Genomic DNA, 26,650 nt, shown 5'->3' with positions numbered 1-26,650 from the left:
GCGGAGACTGCAGTTAAGCTAACAATTTTGAGTAACTATCACCTTCTACGTATAAGTCTAATCCTTTTAAGCTTATGACCCTGAAAAAGTCCCACAGCAATGAAATCCATTACTAGATTGCAGAGAGTAATGAAATACGTTTGTTGGAACTCGCTGCCTGATCACTTCATTGACTACATAACTCTTACAAGCCATCAAACATTCCCAAATCAAAGTTATGGACAATGTCAGCCTGGTCCTTTGCCATGCTTTGGTTTTCTATATTTTTTGCAAAACAGCATTGAACATAGTATTGGAGAAGTACACACACCCTGATTTTTAGTAGCAGCATAGTATGTTTTTTGATTTGTTTTACTCTCCATTTCTTCTTTTTTCCCCAAATTATTTTTTTATTATTTTTTTTTGTCTACAGTTTGGCCGTAGATTACCATTTAGAAAGAATTAAGCTAGCAGCAATTTTTTTTTCATTAGCAGAGCTTAGAACTCCACAATCTGAACTATTATAGCTTTCATTATTAAACACGATGTGCAGCTATCTGCATTTGTTAACATTAAGTTGCACCTGCCACTTCAGCACCACTTCAGTACTTAGCATCAAGAGATCTTTCTAAAATCCTGTGAAGGAAGCTTTAGATTTAACCATCCTGAATATTTTGTGCTTTCAGCAGAAAGTCACAAAATAAGTCTTAAAAACACTCCCAGGACTGCAAAGTCCAAGACCTTTCTAAGCATAAAGCCCAATATTTTTCCCACCTCCATGGACTGTACAGCTTGTGCAGACAAATCTTTGATTTGATTACCTTATTCTCATTTCTGAACTTCTCTATCAGCAGAAGACCCTAGGATGACCTTCTGAATGTAGCTGCTTTATATTTACTTAAAGGGTGTACGCATGTGTGGCTTGTTTGTTTGCACATACTAAAATAGTCAGCTATATATCTGAATGTAAATTGGCATTAGCTAAAAATATGTAATGGTATATTTGGATTTACATTTTCTATATTTGGAAGAAAACCAAGTCCTGATGAGCAACAAGAAGAGCTGAAAATAGAAACAGAGGCCAGATGGTCTCTTTTTCCAAGTGTGAAAGTGTGAATGTGTTTTATATTGTGTCTCCTAAAAATGAGAAGTTTGACTACACAAAGTGGCGAATATAAAAAGGTTACTGCCATCACCATGTGTCTGTGTTTTTGGGAGTGATCGCTCGAGCAGGGCTCTGGACTGATCCTGATGCATCTATGTAGCTTTTTAGATGTAGTCACAGGAAGGTGACTAGAATCCTACAGAGATTTACACATGGACACCCTATTTAAGACTGGAACAGCTTTAGGTGAGAAATGGGCACCAACACACCTCACTTAGAGACTCTGACAGTTCCAAGTATACATTAAAGCTGCTTTTCAGGCACAGAGGGAACTTTGTGCCCTTTGGGTTTTGCAGCAGATTCAGATGCCTAAGAATATTAGATAGCACTGAGATCTGTGCTTGATACAAATATATTTAAAACTACCATGGTAGGCACGCAAACTGCTGTCAGGAGGAACAAACAGCTCAGCGTAAGCCCCTGTCACTGTGGGAGGCTTTAAATATCAGATTAGAGAATATCAAAGCATATGGACACACCCATTTTTAAAACATATGGCCATTCTTGTTTTTAATTCAAGAGCAACAAAACTATTATTCTTTAAAAAAAAAAATAAATTAAGATTTTAAGAGTGACCTAATCACCATATCACCACCATATCACTTCTAATTTGTATCTCCTACAAAGTCTACATTAAATATAGGCTATAAGATAATAAAGAAATGTACAGCAAATTACTGAAACTGTACATAAAACAGAAGAGCATCTTAATATAATTTTGGAAAACAGAGATACTGTTTAAAATGATTTCACAGACCAAATTTATGTAACAGGAATTTATTATATTACTGCACGAAGAATTAAAAGGCTAGTACAGCAGTTAAGGATGAAATTCAACCCTAGGCAGAGAGCTAGTGCAAGATTATTCATACGCTACTAAAGCACTGCTTCCAAAGAGACAATAAATGGACTAATAAAGCATCAGAGGTGCTAACAGTCATCTAAGAGGAAGTCCTCTTAGGAAAACTCTTAAGAAATCCTCTAATGTAAGATTTTACTCCCATTTCAGGTCTAGGTACTACCTGCAGGAAGCATTCTCCCTGATATTTTTCTGGATTTAAGCATAGAAACACATCACTTTTGTAAAAAGCTGCCTTGAGGGCAGAAAGGGGGTTAGGGGAAGGGAGAGAAAAAGAGAGAGAGAGATCAAAAAACAAGAGGTTCAGCTGGGAGGGTAGAACTGCAACATGATTTTCAGTGTCTTCAACACCAAGAAAAACATGTATTACAGATAACTTTGTTGCACTTTACAAAATGTACACTGTATATATTATATATATGCATATAAAACAATATTATTTTAATCACTAAGTTCTTCCTCATCACTGAAATAAGCACTTTTCTTAATCCGTGGACGTTTTGAGTCATCTGAAATGGAAGATTCCCCTGCAGTCTGTGTCCATCTTTGTTGTTCTTCCTCAATTTTGGCTTGCTACAATGGAAGAAGTATTAGTATTAAAAAAATTAGCATTGTTATTAGTAATGCATCTTAATTACTAATCGGCTTTGAATTATTTAACGAGTTAAAGAATTCAGAGGGTTCAACTCCATTTCCAGATAAACTGTGTGCTGAATGCACTAAAAAACATTTCTGAAAGCAGCTCTTACATGCTGATGGTAAAAGTCTTCTGCACCGATGCAGACCACACAGAGTACCCTCTGTTTTCAAAGAGATGAACTGTACACACACAGTAAACTGACAGAACTATAAAGTAGCTGAGATTTCAAGCGAAGGATGCAATGAATTTGAAGTTGACATTTTTGAGTCAGCTTTGTTCCACTAAGAAGTCTTCCATCTGTTGCCTTTTGCAGTCACTTATTCATGGAATGAACGTCTTCAGAGATATGAAGGTTATTCAACTAAAGGTTGAAATAGATGTTTCCTATTTTTACTAGGAAGCATGCTATCCCACTTAAAATCTTTAGATTGTGACGAAAAATTGGAATATTTCCTGCTTTCTTTACATTTAGAGGTTTTATTTGTAATTGTGGAGTTTCTTTGGGATGTGGGTGGGGGGAATAATCATGCAGATTTGCATCATTTTTGTTTCAGACTATGAATATGACTTACCTGAAGTAAAGTCATATTCAGGACAAAGTTATCTTAAAAACTCTGAGGAGTTTTTAGGCAGTGGGGGTATGCAAGGAACAGCTGGGGACTGGGGAGCCATGAAATCTGAACATCAGTTCAGGCTTGCTATGTGTAGTGAAGTGAAAGCCTGTAAAGAAGTATTGAAGAAGACAGTAGTATAGCTGTCAGACTACCTATCTACATAACAAAAACTGGAATAAATACGTTTTGAGAGGAAAGTTTCATAGTTCTATTAGAGACAGCAATAGGCTGTATTAGGCAAAGGAAGTGCTCCAGAAATAGGTGTTGTTCAAGGATATTCTAGTGAGTGAGAGCAGAGGATGTACCTGTTCATTTATGCATAACTGTTTTTCCAGATGGTCAGTTATCAGAATAAAGAGGGATTTGTGGATCAAAAACCTAATGGAACATCACAGCAGAGATGACAGGGAACTAAGCGGCAAAGAAGCTTGAAAGAAAGAAAGAAGTGCAATTCAAAAACACAGCAATAGTGAAGCATTGAAACAAAAAAAAGGACTGAACATGCCTGTCATATGAAGAACCCAACTATAGTCACCAGCTATTGTCTGGCAAGAGTGCCCTAAGTGCTACAGAACAGACAGATTTAAAAGTGTATCTTAGAGACTGTAAGATTGTTTTTGAGAAGAAGCTTGAAAGAAGTTCCACTTAGAAATAAATAAGCAATACTTCAATTTTGTACCTGGACAGCTATGGCCTGGCTGAGGCTGTCTAGAGCAGGGTCTTCTCCTTCCTCTTCACTTTCTTCCTCCTCCTCACTTCATTGTGCAGAGAGACAAAAATACAGAGATCTTTATTTTAAGTGTTTGGTATGAAAAAGCTGCTTAAGTGAAGTACTGATATGGAAATAAATACATACATTTCTTCTGGTTCAACTACTTTCTTTCTCTTTTTCTTTTCTTTTTTCTTTGGTGGCTCCCGCTCTCCCAGCATATTTTTAGGACAAGCATAACTTAAGTGTCCTGCTTCCTTGTAGAAAAAGAAATATTAGTTAACAAAAATCATTTCCAACCACTACACGTTGAAACATATCATGAGGGAAGTTAATGGAAGACAGTTCATGGGGAAAAAAAATGGAAACAATTAACAAGATAAATGGAATGCTGAATAAGCACACAGAAGACAAACTCTTCTTTATTAGCTTGCCATGGAAACAAAGAGATCGGTGGTGATATGCATGTTTAACTGCAAATACAGAACAAGCTAAGAGTAAAGCAGATTTTCTTTGGCTGCTGCAACATCGAAATACGCTACAGCATGGTTTATGTTCAAGACAAGATATAAACCTCAGCATTAGCAGTTTAAGAAATATGTCTGAGTCAACATATTTGCTCTCAAAAATGTTATGAATATAAATCAAGTTTGCCTTTGATGTTAAATAAAATCCAAATCTCAAATGCCTATGTTATTGTGTTCAGGAGAAACGAGGAGTTGCCTGAAACTCAAAGAACACTTGTTCCGTGTAAAAAGAGCTGTATCCAACATTTATTATTTCCAAAGGTAGAGAAAAACCAGGTATTTTGAAGCAAAAATTAAGGGGTTTTCCTTCTCAAACAGCATTATACTACTACTCAGCTCTGTCTGCTCATCAGCATGTTAAGCAGGTATTATAAAAACATTCTTCTCCACCCCAAAAATCCGAAATAAAATGCAAAAAGGGTACTATCATTCTTGAAAATGGCACAACTGCTCTGCAAGTTGATAATATCAACAGCAAAACGTATTTTAACGCCCTGGGTAGGATTAGCAATGGCAAAACAGAACAAATAAGCTGAAAGTTGAAAGATGGAATATGTTGCTTTACTTTTGGTTTTACTCACCCCACATTCATAACACTTTGACTTATCAAAGTAGTTGCGTCTGCGAATGAATTCTGCTGCTCTTCCATTATCAATGGCAATACTTGCTTTTATTACTCTTCCAAACAGCTACAGAAAATAGAAAAAATAAAAGTAAATACTTAGGAATTGTAAACCCAACCTTCCTGTCATAACAACTTTCCATTACTTACTTGTTTGTTATTAAGTGCCCGAGAACAGTTCTGTGCAGATTCTTTATCCAAAAACAAAATAAAGGCAACTCCTTTGCTCTTCCTGGTGTCTTTGTCTTTCATAATAGTAACTCTGAAAACATATAACCACATTATTGGTATGCTTAAATTGTTTTAGAGACATTTTTTCCAGAAAGATCTCAGTGGGATCTTAGTTTGCTATATAGCCAAAAGAAAATAAAGTATAAGTAACTATGGAAAGGCTCATTAAAAAGCAATACAAAGGAACAGCTAACCAGAGCCTGTGCTTGGAGGTACAGCAGAGATTATCTAAAAAAAGTACATGGAGTCTTTCGACATCATTCCAGTCCAGTATCATGCTTATTTCTTGAACAACTTGAAGAAAGGAGAACACACTCCATTTGTAGACAATGTAACCTGGAGGGAAAAATACTCACTGGAGGTGAACTTAAAAATCTGGGACCAATCTTGACCATTGCTGTAATTGCTGAAAAAGCAGTGTACTGAACTGCATCCAGAGTTGTACTTCTCTGTAGGACTAACCAGCTAAGCTATTTCACTGTATTGTTCTGGAAGTATCTCCAACTGGAGTCCAAGAAGGTTACGGATGCATGTGTTATTTTACACGACATGAAGTAACCTTAAAAATAACAGCTGTAGTAGCACATCTGGAAATTTAAGAAAGATTTTTACCCAGTAAAATCCACAGAATGACTAGAGGTAAAGAACCCACCCAACCTCAGTCCTTTCAATCTTATGTCAATTGTATTCTGTCCTAGAAAACATCAGTGGGAAACAGGATGGCAGTTGGCAGGTATGTAAAAATAAAAGCACACATTAAAAACTAAGAGAATAGACTCCTTCCTATATCTGCCACTGTAGGAAGAATGAGTTTGCATGAAACCTCAGCAAATGAGTTAAAGTCATAATAGGATATATTGGGATGAGAAATGTAGTAAGGAAGAAGAAAAGGCAGCATGATTTTGCCTAGTCAAGTCACACCTCAAGAAAAACCCATTAAAGCTTGTTTAAACTGACTTTAATCAGAGGGCAGAAGAATCTCCAGAAATCAAGCTAATATTTGAACAGATTTTTCTTAGGAATTAATAACTAGCTAGGAATAGGAAACTGAGGCTAACAAGGATCAGGTTTCACACTGAAATGGGAACACCAGTAGTCTCCCATAGTATCTGCACTGTTTAGAGGCAGGTGAGCTTGCAAAGAATTGTGTAGCAAATTTTGCTAAATACAAAAGTAGTCGTGGTAGTATCGTATACACACGGTATTCTGTGAGTCTGCACTTGGTTTAATCTGGCAGTTACTAGACAAAATGTCAAGAAAAATTAGGTATCAGTAAGTGAGATTTTTGTGAAATAAGGTACAGGTTAAGGAAAACAGCAACTATGCAGAGTAGCAAGTTCTAAATCACTGACTTTCATAAAGCATGCAGCACAGGATTTCTTCAGCACAGGCATCTGAAAACACCATTTCTGTTGTGTATGGTAGCCAAAACAAGCAAATAAAACACTAGAAACTACTGATAATGAGAAAGAGAATGCATGCAGCTATAACATGTTTAAAGTAAGCAATGTATTATACAGTCAATACTTCATGCAATTCCCATCTTCCTATCCAAACAAGTTCAAAAGCCAAGGTAGAAGACCCCTACTCCCTACACACACAGAGCACAGGTACATTTAGATTGTGGAACTCCTTACCAAAGGATTGTCAAAAGGGAAGTCAAAAGCGACCAATTTATGGAGAACAGGTCTGTCAACAGCTATTAAGCACCAGTGATACTACAACCTTTGGCTTGGGATTTTTCTAAATTAGTAGTTCAGCGATGAACTAAAACAGGTCAGATACCCCCAGCCTGCAAACAAAGAGTGCAGCTGCCCTGTTTCACTGGTCACTGTGTCTGTCAGAGCCCTACGTAAGGGTTTTTCCTCTCATGCATGTTTTCCTGAAGTTGTGGTCTGATTGGCATTTCCTGCTATTTTGTCACCTGAAACACCCTACGGCAACTTCAAAAACTTTGAACTTAGCTCTAAATATCAGAAATCATTACAGTGGCCACCAGAGGTTACAGCAGATATTTACTTGATTGAAGACTGAAGTCTAGAGTTTTGTTATTCTGAGCAGCTAAAAAAAAACAAACAAAAAACAAACGAACAAACAAACAAGCAAAAAAAAAACAACCAAAACCAACCAAACAAAAAGCATATTCCTTACCATGACATTTATTTCTATCATTTCAACACATAGATGGGTATTCGCAATAATCTTTCATGAATATCCCACATATTAAGAGTATGATCTTATGTCTGATTATGTCTGATTTATGTCTGATCTTAAATGTAGCACTAAACAGTCACAATAACAAATCCCCCTGGAACCACAAACAGGAACTGTACATTGCAATAATGGGAACTGGCTGTGGGATCTGTGACATCTCATTCATGTATTTAAAACCTCCCACTCCTACAAGTATTCACCTGTGGCTGAGGTGAAGGAAAGAGAACAACACTGACTAGAAGAATATTGCTTCAACTACTTGAGAGAAAAGATCTCTGGTACACGGTAGCATTGTACTTGCTCTTGAGAAGCTGTTAACAAAACAGCACTCGTCTGCAAGACAAATATTCCTACAGCATGTGTGCAACTGCAAGAACTCCCAGCTGTTAAATTTATACTTTATTAAAAATGAACAGGCCTGCAATAGTTACACATTTAAGGCTTAAATTATAAAAAGCACAAGACATGCCAGTGAATCAAAGACATTAAATATTTAAGAAAGCTACAAAAATAGCAGGCCATATCAGATCACTTACTTGACAACTTTCCCATACTTTGAAAAAATCTGAAAAACAGAACAAAATAGAAAGATTTAACAATAGACAATTCTATGCCATTGGTAACAAATTTATCAAGACAAACTCTTCTAAGAGACGTACATCAATATTATATTTGCACTCCAAATTGTTGCCAATTGGTTTAGTCTGAACAGTAGTGTTCTTAAAAACTTACCCTGTATAGATCGTTGTTGGTCAGAGCAAAGGGTAAATTGGACACATACACGGTGCTTTTGCTTGGTGCCAAGCCACCACTCATTTTTCTGATGAAAGGAGAAAGAGAGAAGAGTTAAACTATATCCAAAACAAGAGAAATTGAAAAGCAGTTGTGCGATTTTTTCTCCCCCAAATTGTTCTTTTAAACACAGCCCAGATGGTCATGACAAAGTTGCAATAAAGCATAGCTTTCATTTCCTTTTTAGCATTTTACATGAAATCAGTGTTTGCCCTCGTGTTCTTCCCTCTCCCCTGCATTCAAAGCATATTTTTTCTTTGTCCTAGTTGATCAGTAAGCCATGAAAAAAAACCTGATGGGTTTGTGTACTTGAAGTAAGCCTCCATCTCCATTTACTGAATGTTCTGGCTAATATGTGATATTAATAACCTTTGGACAAGTACCTACATGATTTGATTCTTCATACTAGTTTCAGCTCAGCTGCATTCAACATAGAATAAACCACTTTTGGTTAAGGAAGGAAAAAAAAAAAAAAAGACACTTTTTAACGCCAAGGCAGTGTATCTCATCTGTTAAAGCAGCATGTATTTCCTCTTGTATCCATTACTCATGCTTCTGTGGTGCTCTGGAACTGGAGATTTCCAGTGCTGGTTACGGATGGCATCTCCCCTGCTCCTGGCCAGGGAAATCTCAGTGCCAATTTCCTTCCTATCCTAAGTTCTTGAGCCTAAGTAGCTAAGACTATAGCTAGAATCAGTGAACCCATTCAAAAACATCCTAAACATCCCATCTGAAAACTGCATACACATAATCTAATATGAGGTAAGGAATAACTGAACTAACTTGAAAGAGAACAGGCTGTGTTTTTCCTCATGTTTGGACTTTTCCCAAAAAACTGAAGTGGCACTAAAGTCTGTGCAAAGCACTTCTTCCTTCTGATTCATCCTGTAGGTAAGGCTTGGTGCAAAAATGGGTAAAATGCAAGATCAGAATAAAACACAGCCCTTATGAGAGAACACACCAAAAAGCACAGCAAAAATCTTCCGTATGCAGCCCACCGTCCCTGGGGGTGTTCAAGGAAAGGTTGGACATGGCACTTAGGGACATGGTTTAGTGGGTGACATTTAGTGGGTGACATTGGTTGGACCAGATGATCTCAGAGGTCTTTTCCAACCTTAATGATTCCATGATTAATACCTGCTTAGCCAGTTTCCTGTAGCCTTATTCCTGCTTCTTGGTACCCCTCACTGATTCCCAGCTGCCTCCTTCACTGAGGCTCGAGCCATTTCTTCAGCAAGACCAATTCAATTTAAAATGCAAAGGCTGTTGAAGGGATGAAAGAAACTAAAGAAATCAACACCCATCATAGAACAGACGCAGCGCCTTAGAGGACTTTCCAGGTAGGGAGTTTGATCAGATGCAAGGGTCAATTGTCAGCACAGAAATTAATGTCATACCCTAATCCATTGGTGCTTTTTTTTTTTTTTTTTGGCATTTCATGATTCAGTCATCTGAAGGCCTAATACTCCCAGTAGACACTGATTATCCATGCATTTTGCTTCTTTTTTCTGACAAGTTTAGTGTCTCACAACTCGTTTAAGCGGCGGTTTCTAAGTGATCAAATTTTGAGTTTTTCCACGTTCAGAGACTGTGTTTTTTGGCATGAGCAGAAATGGCAACATAAAGGTTAAGCAAACGAAAACAGAATAAATTTGCAACAAAGGCCACGTACTGCATCTGGTGTTATGCAGACTTGATTCATTACCCCAAATTCCTCGCTGCTTGGCATTGGTATCCTTGACAAGCCCAACCAAACCGACTCGGCGAGGCGCCGTACAGAGAGGTGGCTCAAGCGCAGGAATGCAGACATCCAGCACAACACAGAGGACGTGGTAAGGGCTACCCCAGTGCTGCATTATGGTACAACACCAATATTTTGCAACAGCAGAGAAAACAGCAGAAAACAGTCCCCTGGACAAATTTAACTGAAGTAGTGCTGCAGTTCTGACTGCCCAAATAATGGTAGCAATCCGTATCATTCAGGACCCCCGTGTGGGTGCTTCAGTCATCTGACTTTTAATGTCTAAGTTGTTGGGGTCACTGCAAAACTTTATGATTTTCCCAAAATCAGTCTCTCAAAAAGCTCGAGCATGTTAAAAATGCAGATTTCTGGCCATCTGTGTGAATACAATGGTCTAAATGCAACTGTAGATCCAACTACAACCACAATTCTTTCCACTCCCATAAACATTAACAAAACATTGCCTTCTTTATTTTTTTTTTAAATAAACCACCATGAAGCGATTACAGGGATACAAACAATAGTTTTTTGTTTTTTGCCAACCTTGCCATACCAGTTTCACCAGCTTTTGGGAAAGAAGGATGTAAAAAACAGCCAATTCTAGCTTTAACTCTCTAGATGAGAAACTCCTCTATCCTAAGGCTCGGAGTCTTTTTACTTTGGGAAATTTCTAATTTCATAAAACAGCTGGACACAAGTTTAACATTTTCATCACATTCTTTTTCCTTGCTCACCAGTCTCTCTACTCTCCAGGATTTCACTACACAGGCTAAGATAATAAATAACTAAATAAATATAAAAACCAAAATGAGCATCTGAGCTTTCTACTTGACGCGGGGGACTCTCTGAGCTACACACAACCTGACTTCTATATCCCTCTAGAGCCCGTCAACAAATCAAAACATTTCTGTTTTCTAGTGAATGCTTTTATGTGGTTTCCCCGATCTTCAAGGTATTTCTTGGTTACTTATCTTTAAAGCATCAGCTGGAATCCAGCACATCATCTCCATGGGGTCTAGCAGAACCCCCATTAATCTAACAGCCTCTCTGCAATATTAATGCTTTCTTCATTTATTATTTTCACATATTAACTTTCAGGATGAGGTTGTCTATCATGACTATGACTTGTGGAATCCAGTCTTTTTTGCCTTTGCCAACAATTCAAAGAAGCCATTCCCTGACAAGAGCCATCTGTCACTAGCGATTGGGTCTCCTGCAAAATACGTTGGGTGCTCAAGTGTGCTTTGCTTGACTCCGATATACTTCATGCAGTGTCCATCACTCATGTTGAGAGCACCAGAAGAAAAGACAATGATTAATTACAGTTACCATTTTTTCTGCTCCATCCCAGGACTTACAAGGGCACCTCCAAAATGGTTCAGATGCCTCTGAAGCATCAAGTGGAGTCTGAATGCACCGACACTTTCAGGACTTAACACCAACATTGCAACTTACACACAAATGTTTTACTTGTTGGTTTTAAATACACATCAGTAAGGTCAGATATGTGGTTTAATGAATTAAAAATGTATAAATTTGTGGATAAATCACTCCAGATGCGATTGCTCAGGCCAATCAACTTCAGTTCTTCTATCTTGATGCTTAAAGTGCCATGTTTTGTTAATAATTTAAGAGCACCAACAGAATTTAGAACCTAATCAAGAAACCATTACTTCTGGTAGTAACTTGGCTCAGGCTTATAATGACACGCCTGTGGGAAGGGAGGGAAGAGAAGTCCCCTGTTAGTCCTGTGGGTGCCCCATCCCTGAGGTGCCCAAGGCCAGGCTGGATGGAGCTTTGGGCACCCCGGGCTGCTGGGAGGTGTCCCTGCCATGGCAGGGGGCTGGAGCTGGGTGGGCTTTGAGGCCCCTTCCAGCCCCAACCAACCTTTGAGTGCCCGAAACCGAATTAATCCCCTCTCTGCCCCCACACCGGGCTGCACCCGCTCCCGACACGAGAGCCGCGTCACGACCCACCAGCGCCGAGCCCGCTTTATCCCCACGCAGCCCCTTACACACCACAACACAACCCCTCCGCGGGCTCACAGGCAGGTAAACGGAGCCCCAAACACCCCGCCCGCCTCCCCAGGACCCCCCAGGACCCCCCAGGGACCCCAGCAGAGACCCCGTCCCCTCCTCGCCCCCCGCACCCCCCTCACCCTTGGCGGCTCCCCGGCGGCTCCCGGCGGGGCGGCGCTCAGCCCTCGCGGGCGGCCATCTTAGGGCAGCCCGGCCCGGCGCAGCCCGGCGCGGCCCTTCCGCTGACGCGGGGCGCCGAGCGCCGCCTGCGGGAGCCGAGGCGGCCGCTTCCGGGGGCGCCTGCGGAGAGGGGGAAGGCGGCGGGGCCCGCGGGGGGCTGCGGAGGCGGCAGGAGGGTGAGCGGGGCCGGGAGCGGCCGGGCCGGGGGTGCGGGGAGCGCCCGCGGAGCCTCCCGGGGGCCGGCGCTGCCCCGGCCTCATGGGGGGGGTCCCGCAGTGTCCGCTGGGGGGAGAGGCGGAACCGCGGCCACGGTCCTAAATACACGCGTGTGTAGGACCTGCCTATGTACCTGTGTACGTATTTAGGATGTGTTTAAGGTATCTTAAACGCGCACACACGCATATGCATACATGAGGTTTACAAAGCCCACGTGCGGCAGGTTTGGGGTTTCGGTTCTCGTCCTGCTGCTCGGGGTAATGCCGGGAGGCGATGAGTCCCCAGCGGCCGCTAACGAGCGCTTGGGGGGGGGGGGCGAGCCCCATGGCTGTGGGGGTGTGCCTTAGGGTCGGAGCATGGATCCGGCTTTTCCTTATTTATGGTTTGGGAGGGCTAAACAGGACCTAAATGTGGCACATAGCAGCTCTAAAACAGGTCCTTACACTTAGCTTAACAGGGGAGCATCCCCTAATATATTTAAACTCCTATGAGTATTGCAACACTTAGGTTTTCACTGCCTTCATGCTCTTTAAGTGAACCTACTTTGCCCTGGGTTAGACTTCTGATGGATAGTCTTATAATACATATATATATATTTATATTTATATTTTAATCCAAGGTGTTCAGGACTTCAGGAGAGCAAAAGCTGTGCAGGAAGGACATAAAAAGATGTGGAAGCGCACACCACCTGTGCAAGCGATGAGTAGAGTTTGAGGTATTGATCCTGCCTAGCTGAAATATTCAGCATCTGTTAAGACTTTCATAGATAAATGTTAAAAACATCAAAGTCTTGGCCTGCTACAGCAGCAGTGTGGTGAGCTGGCATGTCTTGTTACCAAATTGTTCGTGCCACAAGATGGAAAGGCACCACAGAGGTACAGCTGTTTGTGTCAGCAGCCTAGTGGTCCCATTGCAGCTTATTTTTCGATGGCATTGACACTGATGAAGGATGAGATGTTGGTAACTGCGGCTGTTCACATAAATATAACCGCTAATACATGTATCTCTATGTTAATATAAACTCCCAAAGCATTATCTCAATTTTTCTCACTCCTGTTGATATATTAGAGTGATACCATTAGAAAGCTGAACTGTTGAGGTTTCAGATGCTCATTGGAAGGCCCATGTTGCTGATAATTTTATTCAACTTCTGTTTTTTTATTTTCCTTTTGAGTGTGGAGATGATCTGACTTTTGCCATCAGTGCCTTCTTAATTTTTTTTTTAATATTTTCTTTTAAACCCTTATTTTCTGTCAAAACCATTGTAAACTTGTTAAGAAAGATTGGAAGAAAGCCTCTTACTTCAAGTTAGTTGTGTCCCACCTACGTGGGACATGCCTGGACTTATTTCAGGCATGCTTCTAATTGCCTTTGAAAATCTTTTGGCCTAATACTTGTTTTTAGGTAGACATGGGTTCTCTCTGTAACCCTGCTTTTTCACAGTGCTCTCCTCCCAGTATTTTATTTACTGTCATGCTGACTTTTTTCCCCTCTGCTCTTACACTTCTGATGTTTCGTGTTGCCAGTAGAGGTCTAATCAGTATTTTCAGCCTGCCCCAAGTATGGGGAGAGGAGGAGAAGGCTGCTTTTGTCCCAAACTCAGTTTTCTCTAGCCTCCTTCCTGTCTAGTTAGGAGATGGCAGATAGGTTTGCAGCACTGTCAAATATGGCCTTTAAGGGTTGGAAAAAAAAGCTTCATTGTGTCTCTTTGTTCCTGTCCTCAAGGCAGCAATGGCTCACTGTTGTGAAATTGGCCATGATATGTCTGCTGAATTTACAATTCCCTGAGGGCCCTTCCTAGGTCTTACTCTTACCAGATCATCCAAGATGTTTTCTGAGAGCTTTGCAAGGCGTAGGCGGGACAAAACTGGCCTACGTTTGCCAATTGCTGTGGTTTGTCACAGTAATAGTACAAAACCAGGCGTGTCCCAGTAGCATCAGAAAGAGCGCAGTTGTTTGCCCTTGGACTCCTGTTTGCATATGGCAAAATGTAGCCAGCTGGGTAAGAAAGCTGCACGTTTTTGGGACAAAAATGTAGATTCTGTGGAAGGTTGATAGCACGCACTGGAAAATTACAGGCGGTGATGAAGTAGGTATTTCTAGCAGTGATGAAAATTGATGTCTCAAGTAAGTGTAAACAGACAAGAATTATGTACAAAATATTGCAGAATACTGAAGTGTTCTTCAGTATGTTAGTATTTTTAATGTGTTAATGTTCCTCAGGAAAAAAAAAAAAAGATTGACAAAGAAAACCCAGTTGTGCAAAAATCTGATGTTTAAGTGAGCTGTGTAATCTGCATAATGAAGAAAACCTTTTTGTATTACATCTGTTACACGAGCGTAAAGGAAGACGTAGTGCTGTGATAATCAGAGCAAAGCCAATTTTGGCAGCTGGCCACAGCAGAGCAGCTTGTGCTGCATTAATAGAATGGCTTCTGTGTGCGCTAAAGTGTCATCATTTGAGAAAATAAGGAATTTGCTTTAGGGAAAACAGTCACCTTTGACCAAAAATGAGGAAGAGGTTGATTAAATTAATGTAGCAGGGCATTATGGCTCATGATGTTGAAGAAATACCAACCACTTTTGGTGTACGTGCTAATAAAAAATAGCATCAGTGATAGTGGGGTTAGGTGTAACAAAAATAGTTACATATTTTTTTAATCTTTGTTTTAGAGCAACTTTACTGAGAGAGCAGGTAGATCTTAAGCTTTGATCTTTTGAATCCTCCTTAATGAAATATTCTCATATTGATCCTAAAAGTTTTGACACTTCGTGGTTGTTATTAAAGCTGTGCCCTGATTAAGTCACATCATTTAAGAAATTGAAGTTTTTTCTATAGAACCAGATGAAATGGGTTCAAGGTGATGGAAAAAGTGCTTTCCTCTCTCCAAGCATTTTTTTTTTTTCTTCTGGTATTTTCACAAGCATCCTCACTTTATTTCAGTGGTCTCAGCTTAAAAACTGTGGTTTTAGTCTTCCCTATAAAATTGTTTTTCTGCCTTTCGTCATTACCAGCATTCTGGACAATGTACATTATAATTGATTCTGTCTGATTATTTTTTTCCATTCCTCAAATTGCAAAATCTCACGTCTGAGATTTTCCTTCCCTCTTCCCTTCTCCATTCTTTCTTTTCTTTCTGTTAATTTCTTGTCTGATAAAATTGTGTATGTATTTTTTTTTCCTTCAGTCTATTGACTTTTGTGGTGGCATATTCTGCCTTTTTTCCTTTTTTTTTGGTCAAAATGGTAGTGATAATGCTTGCCAGCTGCAGTATGGTCCCACAGCAGTGATGGAGGTGGCAGTGTGTTTCTCAGCCACGAAGCAACCAGCATGTCTGTGAATGCCAGTGCCTGCTGTCAATGTTATGTAGTGCGATGTTGGAGGTGGCTTAACTGGCAGAGCAGCGTGGTGTGAAAGCTTGCATCCTGCTTTAATGGCATTTTTCTGACGCGTTGCTTCTTGAACACTGTGTTCGGTTAACAATTTCAGTAACTGTTCCAGGCGGCAGGGCACAGATGTTGCTGGATTGGCCAAAATGCAAACAGAAAAAGAAACCAACACAAACCCAATCAAAACAAACAAACAAACAAAAAACAGCCCACAAAGCAAACAACATCCCTTAAAAGCCACCAGGTACTGTCTTCATCCCGTTGCCAATGTCCCTTCTGGTCTGGAAGCCGAGTGAGGGTCTCCACCAAGGGCTGGTGTCCGCTTGTGTGCAGGAGGTGCTTTGGAGGTGGGGGCTGGCAGCACGGAGCATCCAGGCATAAAGCACCAGTGGTGAGGCATGGAGAGAAATGGTGCATGCAGCTCTGCTGCTGTAGTGATGGTTTTTGTCTTGCCCCCACTAATTCAGTCCCTTCCAGTGCATTTCAAGTACAGATGTGTTCGGTTACTGTCCTTGTAACTCTTGGCAAGGAAGAAGAGATCTGTGCAGGCAGGGAGGAGTTGGGTAGGGACAGATGGGGCACGGTCCAGTGTTGCGAGGACATTTGTTGTTGACGGAAGGAAGACACAGACGCTCAATATGAGTGATCAGTGAACTTCGATTTATTGGATAGCTCAGTCGTCTTTTATCTAATTCAATATAATTAGCTCATACATATTGCAAAAGCTAAGCTCATGATTGGTTAGTGCATTTCTTTATTTTATCAGCTAGTTTCTCACTCCCATCAACCGAAATAACACAGTTAGTACTTTCCCAGACCATCAACAGATATCATGTTCTTGTACCTGAAACCTCCCAGATCGTACGTACTTTCTCAGACTCATTTACGTACTTTCTCAGACTCATATGAGCTGCGTTCGATACTTTGTTAGCTCGCAACCTCCTAGTTGCTCAACATTCACATGACCTACTTCACTTAACCATTCCTCCACAGTCCAGGGGGCACGAGGAAGAGGGGACGCAGTCTGCCTGAGACATGTTGATGCCTGCCCAGCCCCTGGCATGTGGTTAAGCCTTTAGGTAAAGTCACCAAAGAAGAGAATGAAGAAAAGTTGATGTAGTTACTGTGAAACCGCCAGGAAAAGTGCTTCTGAGGGGTGCGCCCGACCAACAAATGCAACTGTTGTGAGCAACCGTTTCAGAATTAGCAGTTGTTTGTTGTGAGTAGACCATCTGAAGGACCCAGGACAACAGACCCTCCAGGCTTTACCCTTACCAAAACCAGTACCAGCCCAGCTCTGCTGGTTCAGTCAGCTTTTTATTTATACTCCTGCCTGCGTCAGACTACTCTTGTGTCTCGGTTATGGAGCACACTTAAGGTCAAGTTATAAATTGGGGCGTTTTAAGAAGATGCTCTGATCAGTTTCTATCAATCAATGCTGTTGGGAAGGGTCGAAGGCTCTGAAGGGCTTCCCACAATTCGGGAAAGAGCTTCTTAATGATTTGCTAAGCAACTGTTAAAGACAAAACCTGTGTTAAACCAAACTTTTCATTAACCTCTGGTCACATGCAGTGGAGTCTTATTTTTCTCTCATTATTAATATTAATGCAAACACAAAATGAACATAAAATTAATATTAATCATATTAATACTGAAAGACAATTAAATGAAAGTAAGTTAAGTGAATATATTAGATATATTCCTGAGTGTTTCTAAGAAAGCAGTTTTGATAATTTTCAATAACTTCTGCTAATAAATGGAAGAGAAACTGATACTGGAGGTAGTGAGTAAAAGATCGTGATAGGGAAATAAAACTCAAACGTTTTCAGGAAGTGTTGTACATATAGTAATTTGTCACAGATACTTTGTTGGTATTGTAAATTCTTATGTTCATGTTCTTTCTTGATCGAGTACAGTGAATACCCTTTACTAATTCAGACAGATTATGGGTGACGGGCAGTTGAAGGATTTATACTTTAAATGTCTGATTTACGTACATGAAATTTACATATGAGCTTGCTTGAATGCTTTTTTTTTTTTTTTTTTTGCTAGTTTCAGTTTCTTTTCTATTCCTAGGTGATTGAATGGGTCTTCTGAGGCACAGTTGCTGAAACTAACAGAAAAGTGAGTATGCGAGTAATTGTTTTTCACAAAAATTTATAGCTGGCAGTGCTTACCTCTGATTACAGTTAATAAACCCTTTATCTTGTTGATTCTTGGCATCTAGAAGAATCGTTATTTTTATGTAGCCTCATAAGACCATTTCCAGTTAAGTATTTTTCTTTTATGAAGGTAGATAATGCTTTTTATTTCTCCTTTTGAATATGTCCTATTTCTTTTTCTTATGGATTATTTTAATAGCTAGAACCCCTTGTGAAAGGAAACATTAAGAAATTAAGAAATGCAATTCTAGCAATTTCTTAACTAATTTCAGTTATATATATATATGTTATATGTTTTTTTTTTTTAACCTTTACAATTATCTGAAAGGTTTCAGATCCTTGAGTTTGTGCTGTCTAATACAGCAGAGTCTCTTATGGTGATGGTTTATTTCCACATATTTTTAGTTATTAATCTTGACTTTCGAAGTCACCATTTTCTGAAAAAAGGAGTTTGTGTGTTTTGCTGGCTTAAAAAAGGAAAAATCTGCTTGTGAAGAGTACGTATCATTCATGTATTCAAAGCAGACCTTTGTGCTAGCTGAACGATGTGTCGTGTTTTATCCTGTTTCCTGAAGGTCAAGGTTTGGATTGAAATAATTCAATCCAAATTATTATATAGGAAAGTAGGAGCTCTGCAGTCTAATAAAGAGAAGTTGAACTCATTTACTCATTTTAAAAACGCAAGTCTTTTTTTTTTTTTAGCACAGAAATATCAGAATTGCTATAAGGTATGTGTGTATGAATTTACTTCTGAAGCTGGTATTTGCACCGTGTGTAAATCTCAGTAGGGTTGTTTATAGTACCTGCAAGCCCAGGATTGATGCTGAGCATACTTCACTAATTTCCAGTTCTTGCCCATGCTGAGTTATTTTGTGAAGAGTGCATAGCAGAGCTCCATATAAACTAAAACAAAAGTTTGTTACAGATCTTGCTCTTATTTACTACAGTTTCTGACTATTTGAAATTATATCCCTCAACACTTAAAGGTGGTTTATGTTGGCTGTTGGTACTGCAGAAGTTTTGAACAATATTGCCACCAGAATCTTGATTTCTAGTTGCCTTAAATTAATTCCTTATTAATTATAACTAGATAGATTTACTTTTAAAAGGACCTCATTTTTTTTTTTTTTTAAAGTCCTTTACTGAACTTGTGCATAATTTAATACCTTGGGAGAAGCCAGAGAATCTGTCATTTCTATGCTTACCGCTTTTTCATCTATTCATAACAAGTCTGGTTTTGACTAGTTGAATTTTTATTGTCTTTAGTGGCATATCGAAGAGATGAAATGTGGTCTGAAGGGCGATATGACTATGAAAGAATTCCAAGAGAACGTCTTCCTCCGAGGATTCATCCAGATGTAAGTATACTATGTATACTGTGTTTCTTAAGTATTATACTGTACAGTGACCTGTAACTTAAAGGCAGCATTTAGGGAGTTAATTCCTGGTAAACCTTCGCATCTTCCTCCTTGACCTCCAAGTTCAGTTCTTTCCTCATTTGTTTAAGTCAACAGTCTAGCAAATACATCTGTAAAGAGATAGTAGGAGGCCTACCAGTTTAAATCTTGTCATATTTTCAAATCTATTGAAAGTGGTTTGGAGTACTTACGTTTTGATAAAGTGATTTTTTTTTTTTATCCAGTGTAATTCTTTGTGTCATTAAACATAGGATTTTTCATAACTCGTGGAAAAGCAAAGGCCATACTGTATTTTGTTTTTCTACAGAAACTTGTTTGTATATTAATACATCTTTGAAGTGATTAAGGGTGGTTAAATGACTACTTGTAATGTTGTTCTTGTCACCAATGCATCTTTTTATTACTATGCTTAAGGCATAAAAGCAAATGATTATAGCAAATGTTGAAAATACACACTTGCTAAAGAAATTATTTTGTGGAGTCCTATCAAGAAAATGCTTGCCAAAAGGTGTAGATGGAAATCTTACTTTGTAGGCCTGGAGACTTCTCTGTGTTATGTCTGTAAAAACAAATGCAAAGGCTATGCTTATTCTTATGTGTAATAACTTCAGAATGCTTTTAGAAAATATCTTTGCCAAAGAATCAGGTGAAATTCCTTTTTTTTACCCCTATGTCTGAAGTCTCTTCTTTAGACAAAACAGTTTGCAGTTTGGCCATTTTGAGCTATTGTGGTTTAAATAGAACTTTAAGGATACTTTTTAATGTTTCTGTCTACATGCAGTTAATTTAGCATGCTTTCTGGGTTCTCTCTGCTGTATTTTCAGCTTGTTTTCTAGAAAGCAAGCTACCACTGGTAACTAGTTATGCTGTTTTCTCCACTGATCAGTGTATTAGTGCTTGGCTGCTCTGAAATATTTTTAATACTTTTCACAGGCAACAACAAAGTATCTGATTTCTAGTTTGCTGAAAATGCAGAAAAGTTTGTACAGGCTATTTAGTCCACTGCTTCTCCCCTACATTTATCAGTAATAGAATATGAGGAAAGACAGAATATATTTTCACATTTTTTTTCTTTAAAATCAATATTTGGCTTGACTAACACATTGCTAATTCAATTTATCCATTTTGGCAGTGACATTTCTGAATTCCATTAATCTTTCGAGATGTCCAGGTAACAAAGTATGGCACATGCATTATGGAATTTTATTTTATAAGTTAAAATGTATGATGTAGTCTTCTGTATTGGACTTAGATGGCAAGGTTTTGCTAGCACGTGGGCTGCAGGGTTGGTCTGTAAGAGGAGGTACCAGGAGCTGCCCCGTGTCAGGTCAGAGCCAGCTTCCAGGCAGCTCTGAAAGGGACACGACACTGGCCAGAGCTGAGCCAGTGAGTGACACTGGGTGGGCCTCTGGAAGAGCAGATTTAGGAAAGGGAAGAAAAAAACAAACTGCTGTACAACAGCAGCTGGGAGAACAAGGAGTGTGAAAACGTTAGAGAAGCAGCCCTGCAGCCCCCCAGGTCAGTGTGGCAGGAGGTGCTCCAGGCACACAGCAGCAGTTCCTCTGAAGCCTGTGGAGAGGCCCCTGGTGGAGCAGGCTGTCCCCCTGCAACCCATGGGTCCCACACAGAGCAGATCTCCACACTGCAGCCCCCCCATGGGTGGAGGAGCCCCCGGTGGAGCAGGTGGATGTGGCCTGGAGGAGGCTGCGGCCCATGGAGAGCCCCCGCAGGAGCAGGGGGCCTGGGGGGAGCTGCCGCCCACCCATGGGGGACCCGTGCTGGAGCAGTTTGCTCCTGGGGGATGGACCCCGTGGTACAAAGCCATGTGGGAGCAGTTCTTGAAGAGCTGCTGCCTGTGGGCAGCCCCCGCAGGCTCAGTTTGGGAAGGACGGCATCCTGTGGGAGGGACCCCACGGGGAGCAGGGGCAGAGAGGGACCGTGAAGGAGCAGCGGAGATGAAGCGCTAGGGACTGACCACAGCCCCCATTCCCCTGCGCCACTTGGCAATGTGGAGGAAGTGGAAGATGGTGGATGAGGAAGGTGTTTTCAGTTTGCTTTCAGTTCTCACTGCTCTAGTCTGTTATGAATAGGCAATGAATTACATTAATCTCCCTTACTGACTTATGCTGGGTCTGTTTTGCCCATGTCAGTAATCGGTGAGCAAGCTCCCTGTCCTTACCTCAACCTAAGAGCTTTTTTTTTCTCCCACATTATATTTCCTCCTCTTGTTTTGCTGAGGTGGAGAAGCGAGAGGGCGGCGTAGTGGAGCTTAGCTACATATTGACGTGAAACCACCACATCTTTTTGATGCAAGAGTTAACCAGATACCTCAGCGCTGGCTTTATATTATATGAGTTTGTAAGTGGGAATAGAGAGACTATCAGAATAAGCTAATTTATTGCATCAGTACTATGCATCTGTACCAAAGCAGCACCCACAGTAGTTAGTCAAACCAAGATCCAGTGTCACTTACTGGAAGAATATGAAGCTCCTCATACAACTCTGCTTGTTCAAGAGGATTAGCAGGCAGTTTCTGTCCATGCAACCCTGTGCCATTGTTTGTGTGTCCACGTGTAGAGGGCTGACCTAGTTTTATGCCAGGCAAGTAAAATGAAATTAATTTATTCCTCAATGTTATGAAAATCCTCGGCATTTGCTGATAGCTTAGTATGTTGGAACTGAGACAAAGCATTGATACAGAATGAAGTACAGCTTGTTTGAGAGAGCAAGAGACGTGTCCTAATCTAATCCTGGATGTTAATTATACATCACATTGTGGTAGGAGCACATGCTCTCAGATGCTGGTAAACAGCGAAAAGTTGTGGGTGCTTGGCACAATTAAGCAAAATGGGTGTGACTTGAACTGTCTAACTCCTGAATGTCATTAACTGAGGTGGTAGGGACTACTGGGTGAGATTAAAGCACAGAGGGTTTTTTTTTTTTTTTTTTTTTTTTTTTAGCTTCAGAGCATATCTTCTTTGTAAGACACCAAACAAAAAATATATGTAGAGGATGCTTAACAAGGTAATGGTAGATCAGGCATTCTGGCAGCATAGGAATGTGTATATAGTCTATACTTTGCATCAGTATGGCTGTAGGCTGATTTTGGATTACCTTCTAGTAACCCTGATGGCTGGTCTCTGAAATCAGAGCAAATTTTTCCATTTTTGCTTCTTTTTTTCTTTTGCACGTTTAGTAGTTTGTGAACTAAATGCGTTTTCTGCAAAAGCTATTGATGCATTAGCTTGTGACTTATGCTGCTAGGAAAAAAAGCTAGTTTGAATGTCTCCCCCCTGACTGTACATGCTAATTGACATCTTTTGAATTATACCTTATTTTTAAGGCCAACAGAAAAGATACCTTGTTAAAAGAGGAAGACTTAAAAGACAAAGTCTTGCATTTCCATTTGCTTTTTATTTTCTTGATTCCTGAAAATTGAGTTTGTATCTTTTGTAATTGTACAACTTGTGCTTAATAAGCAAAGAATCCATTTAATGGGTAAATAGTGTATGACATTTTATGTGAAGGAAATGTCATACACTAGAAGGAAATTAATTTTGCGGTCTAGCAAAAAGCTATCCAAAACTTGCATTAAAAGAAAAACAGTGTTGTAACTCTCTGTCACATAAATCATTAGATCATGTGCTGCGTGGTATTGAGAAGATGCTTATCAAATCAGACTATGAAACAAGGACTGTCTTCACCCCGATTTCCACAGTGTAGAAAACTTTATGGATGTTAAGAAAATGAATAATTTTCAAATAGGCTCTTTGTTTTAGAGGCATTACAAATGTAACTTTCTTTATTGCATTCATAAATTAATATAAAAGTTTCTGAGAAATACGTGTATCTCATGCTTAAAAAATGTAGTTGATGATGAAGTAGAGATTAACGTTACTGCTTTAAAATTTCAAAAGAAACTTAAACTGTGTTGAGAATTTTCTCTCTGTAATTAAACTTCCAATGCCTAAAGATTGCATCAGAATAGTGTCCAATTAAATACAAGTTATTCCACTGTCAGTCTGTCGTGACTTTTTCTGGTGTTCCCCTGTGCTTATTTCAGCTTTGAGATTATCACAGTCCACTGTCTAGAAATAACATGTTTTTACTCTTGTGTATTCACTATAGACTTCCAGATGTTAAAAACAAAATGATTTTGTTTTGTGGTTTAGGATGATTACCATCGAGTAGTAAACATCGTACCAAAGAAACCACCACTGCTTGACAGACCTGGAGAAGGGAGTTACAGTCGGTATGACGATTATGGCCACGTTGAGTACAGGGACTACGAAGAGGGTCGCAGTTTTGCCCATGAACGAAGAAGTGGCCCACCACACCGAGGTGTACATAAGGTGATTCTTCTCCTGTGACTGTGATGTTTGTTGTCTTATGAAGGTTTGAATGGTGAACAATTAAAATATTTTTTTCAAACAGAACATTGCTGGTTTTGCTACTTCATGCTTTTATGCAGTTACTGTGCCTCCAAGACTCCTGTGATGATGTTGTAATAAGCGTTCGCTGCTTTTTGTGTTTCCTAGCTACTGTATGGGCTTGAAAGCGATCCATTGTCCAGGTCTATGGGGAGCTCAGAGTCTGATCTGGGAAAACAGGAGTAGCCGGGAGTCCTGTGTAACATGGTGCGAAGTTACCTGGATGACAAGAAGAATGATAGCAAAAACTTTGTGTATAACAAGTGCTCGCACTTGGCCTGTTGAATGTTGTCTACCTAGCATTCTAATTTGCACAGTTGTTAACTTAGTTAAATTCTGCCATGATGCTGATTTGTTTCAATAGCTACTCAAACACAAACTTTGTGGTCACTTTGAAAGGTCATTACTGTGAGTCCACCAATTGCAGATGTTTGAAATTCTGTAATTCCAAGCTAGTGACGAGAATTTATATTTCACTGAGGAAATTTATTTTTTAAAATCAGAGCCCCTCTATATGGTTTGGAAATTTTTGTCCCATACAAGGTACAAGGTTTTGTTTTTTTTTGGTATGTCATTTCAAAGTTTTTCTTTTTATCAATGATAGAGGCAGAAAATAGGAGTGGGGCCAAGTGGATAAACTGAGAGGAAGTCTTTCCGTGAACGATTAATACTCTCTTAGCTCACTAAATGCTTTGGTTCTGCAGTAAATAAGTACCATTTGGAAACATTGTATTTGACATCTGTTGCTGAGATACGCTTCAAACAACTGTCTCTGTATACTTTGCAGGATGAATCAGGATACAGATGGCCAAGGGATGATCATTCTATAAGTCGGCAGCCTGAATACAGGTATTTTATAAAGCTTTACAGCACTGCCATGCATAGGAAGGTTTGGAGGCTGTCTGTTCCAGTCTCCTACTTGGAGCAATTTCTGTTTGAAACAGAATGATCAAGGCTTGTTCAGCTAAATTTTGAATTTTAAAACTATGCTGGGAAGTTCTTGTTTGTTTTTGTAGATATTGAATGTTGCTTAACTGCAAGGGTTCAGGTTCTCCTTCTTCTGAAAGGGTTCAAGGTTAGGTTCTGTCTTAGCATATTTGATTGAAACAGCATGTTAGCGATGTGCACATGCTGTCATTCTATCTGAGCTATTGGGATGTACCTAAATGACCTGCTCTGAATATCAATATGCTGCTCTTGCATCTGTTAGAAACACACTGATTTATTTGGGTTTCCCATTATTTCCCTTAAAAACAGTTAAAAAGCTACTTTCCCATCTTTGCTGCCCCAGTCTATTAAATGAAATACAAACTTTTTTATGTTGTAAATCTAATGTACACATGCATAGGGATATATAAATATGACTACATGTGGTAAAGAGGTTAAATAAGTGTTATATTTTTAATAATCTTTGTCTTGTGGCGATAGTCTCACGAAAGCCTGTTCTAAGCCGTAGATATATTCAGATCAGTCTCTCTTAGAATCTAGAAGATGTGTGTACTTATGCTTAAATGCAGAAACAGAGAAAAGTTCCTGTTGTATAAATTTGTCAATCCGTAATTGACAGTTTATTCTTTAGAATTTTCCTTAATTAACCTTACTGTTTTATTTTGTACAGATCATGACATCAAAACTGTCATAACACTTACTGTGACTATGTAGAACATTTTTCTTTGTTATCAAAACAGTTTGTAGAGTAGAGCAGTGGAATGATAGTGATATGGGAAAGGCTGTTTGTTGAAGTGACATGATGGTGAAAAGTGTTTTCTAGTTGTATTGTTTTGAGATACAAATAAAATAAATGACACAGAAGTCTTTAATATTTATTTAGTAAGGGTAGGCAATACAATGATAATAACTTTAAGATGCCTGGGATTGCAAGTAATTTAGTGCATCTACCTAGTCAGTCACACTTTTTGTATGACTTAGAGAATTCTTTCATCTGTCTAATGTTTGCTTCAGTGACTGCAGTACTTTGAGGCCAAATGGAAAGATAACTGAGCCATTTTAAAACTTGCTGAAGTGGATAGTGGATAATATGCAGGGCACCATATCCTTGTTCTGACCTTCCTGTTTCCTCAGCTGGACTGATGAGCAGGTATTAAAACAATAAATTAATTTCTGTGACCAACTTTTAGTCTGTACTTCAGGTTCCCATCTACGAAACGTGAGGAATAGGATTAAACAGTAGGGTGGTTAACATGTACGTGTCCGCAATGCAGTTTGATATGGGATTTTTTTTGATCTGATAAATAAGGACAGTGTTACACTCACGTTTTATGGACAAGGATGAAATTCACCATAAATATAAAGACAAGAATTAATTGTTAGTGTATATTTCCATTGTACAATGGAAATATTAGCAGTGTAATCTAAGAATCATTAGTAGTTCAAATGTAATTATTACAGGAAGAATAAATCTATACAGAAGCTAAATAGTAATGGTTTTAGGTGTTGTTATTACATGCATACTTCTTAGTTCCTTAACCTTTCTTCACCTGCTCCTTTGTGTATGAATGATGGTGTTCAAACAGTGAATTGTCAGCATCTTCACTCCTTTGCAGGGAGGAGTTGATGGTGGTGGCTTAGGCTTCACTGTAAGGTGCACTTGGGATCACTTTGTCAATAGGGTTTTATATCTTTTTTTTTTTTCTTTTTTCATTGGTCCACAGCACCACATTATAGCCAAATTTGTCATATATGTTGCCACATATATATTAATGTCCTGGCTTTGGCTGGGATA

At 39.5% G+C, this 26,650-nt stretch overlaps 2 protein-coding genes across 13 annotated transcripts in view; one reads left to right on the top strand and one right to left on the bottom strand.

The window, feature by feature from the left end:
* The window catches only part of ZCRB1 (zinc finger CCHC-type and RNA binding motif containing 1), a 34,838-nt gene extending 22,454 nt beyond the window's left edge, over nucleotides 1-12,384 (bottom strand). The window contains exons 1-8 of one of the 5 annotated variants that reach the window (XM_084519223.1): nucleotides 12,252-12,384; nucleotides 8,293-8,380; nucleotides 8,097-8,125; nucleotides 5,266-5,377; nucleotides 5,075-5,182; nucleotides 4,114-4,223; nucleotides 3,937-4,012; nucleotides 1,906-2,576 (exon numbers count right to left, since the gene is read on the bottom strand). In XM_084519223.1, coding sequence (XP_084375349.1) covers nucleotides 2,445-2,576; nucleotides 3,937-4,012; nucleotides 4,114-4,223; nucleotides 5,075-5,182; nucleotides 5,266-5,377; nucleotides 8,097-8,125; nucleotides 8,293-8,376 — 651 coding nt within the window. In that variant the 5' untranslated portion in view covers nucleotides 8,377-8,380; nucleotides 12,252-12,384 and the 3' untranslated portion in view covers nucleotides 1,906-2,444. Of the gene's footprint in view, nucleotides 1-1,905; nucleotides 3,005-3,936; nucleotides 4,013-4,113; nucleotides 4,224-5,074; nucleotides 5,183-5,265; nucleotides 5,408-8,096; nucleotides 8,126-8,270; nucleotides 8,381-12,251 lie in introns of those variants that run through there. The other 4 variants (XM_084519224.1, XM_084519222.1, XM_084519226.1 and 1 more) reach the window with 4 other exon arrangements.
* The window catches only part of PPHLN1 (periphilin 1), a 71,457-nt gene continuing 57,171 nt past the window's right edge, over nucleotides 12,365-26,650 (top strand). For 2 of the 8 annotated variants that reach the window (XM_084519179.1, XM_084519174.1), the window contains exons 1-6: nucleotides 12,415-12,467; nucleotides 13,127-13,222; nucleotides 17,974-18,021; nucleotides 19,326-19,417; nucleotides 23,650-23,829; nucleotides 24,695-24,756. In XM_084519179.1, coding sequence (XP_084375305.1) covers nucleotide 18,021; nucleotides 19,326-19,417; nucleotides 23,650-23,829; nucleotides 24,695-24,756 — 335 coding nt within the window. In that variant the 5' untranslated portion in view covers nucleotides 12,415-12,467; nucleotides 13,127-13,222; nucleotides 17,974-18,020. Of the gene's footprint in view, nucleotides 12,468-13,126; nucleotides 13,223-14,966; nucleotides 17,276-17,973; nucleotides 18,022-19,325; nucleotides 19,418-23,649; nucleotides 23,830-24,694; nucleotides 24,757-26,650 lie in introns of those variants that run through there. The other 6 variants (XM_084519180.1, XM_084519175.1, XM_084519181.1 and 3 more) reach the window with 5 other exon arrangements.

Source organism: Aythya ferina (genome assembly GCF_964211825.1).
Source record: "Aythya ferina genome assembly, chromosome: 1".
Taxonomy (NCBI): domain Eukaryota; kingdom Metazoa; phylum Chordata; class Aves; order Anseriformes; family Anatidae; genus Aythya; species Aythya ferina.
Note: the sequence above shows the minus strand (reverse complement) of the source record. Positions and strands in the feature narration are given on the sequence as shown.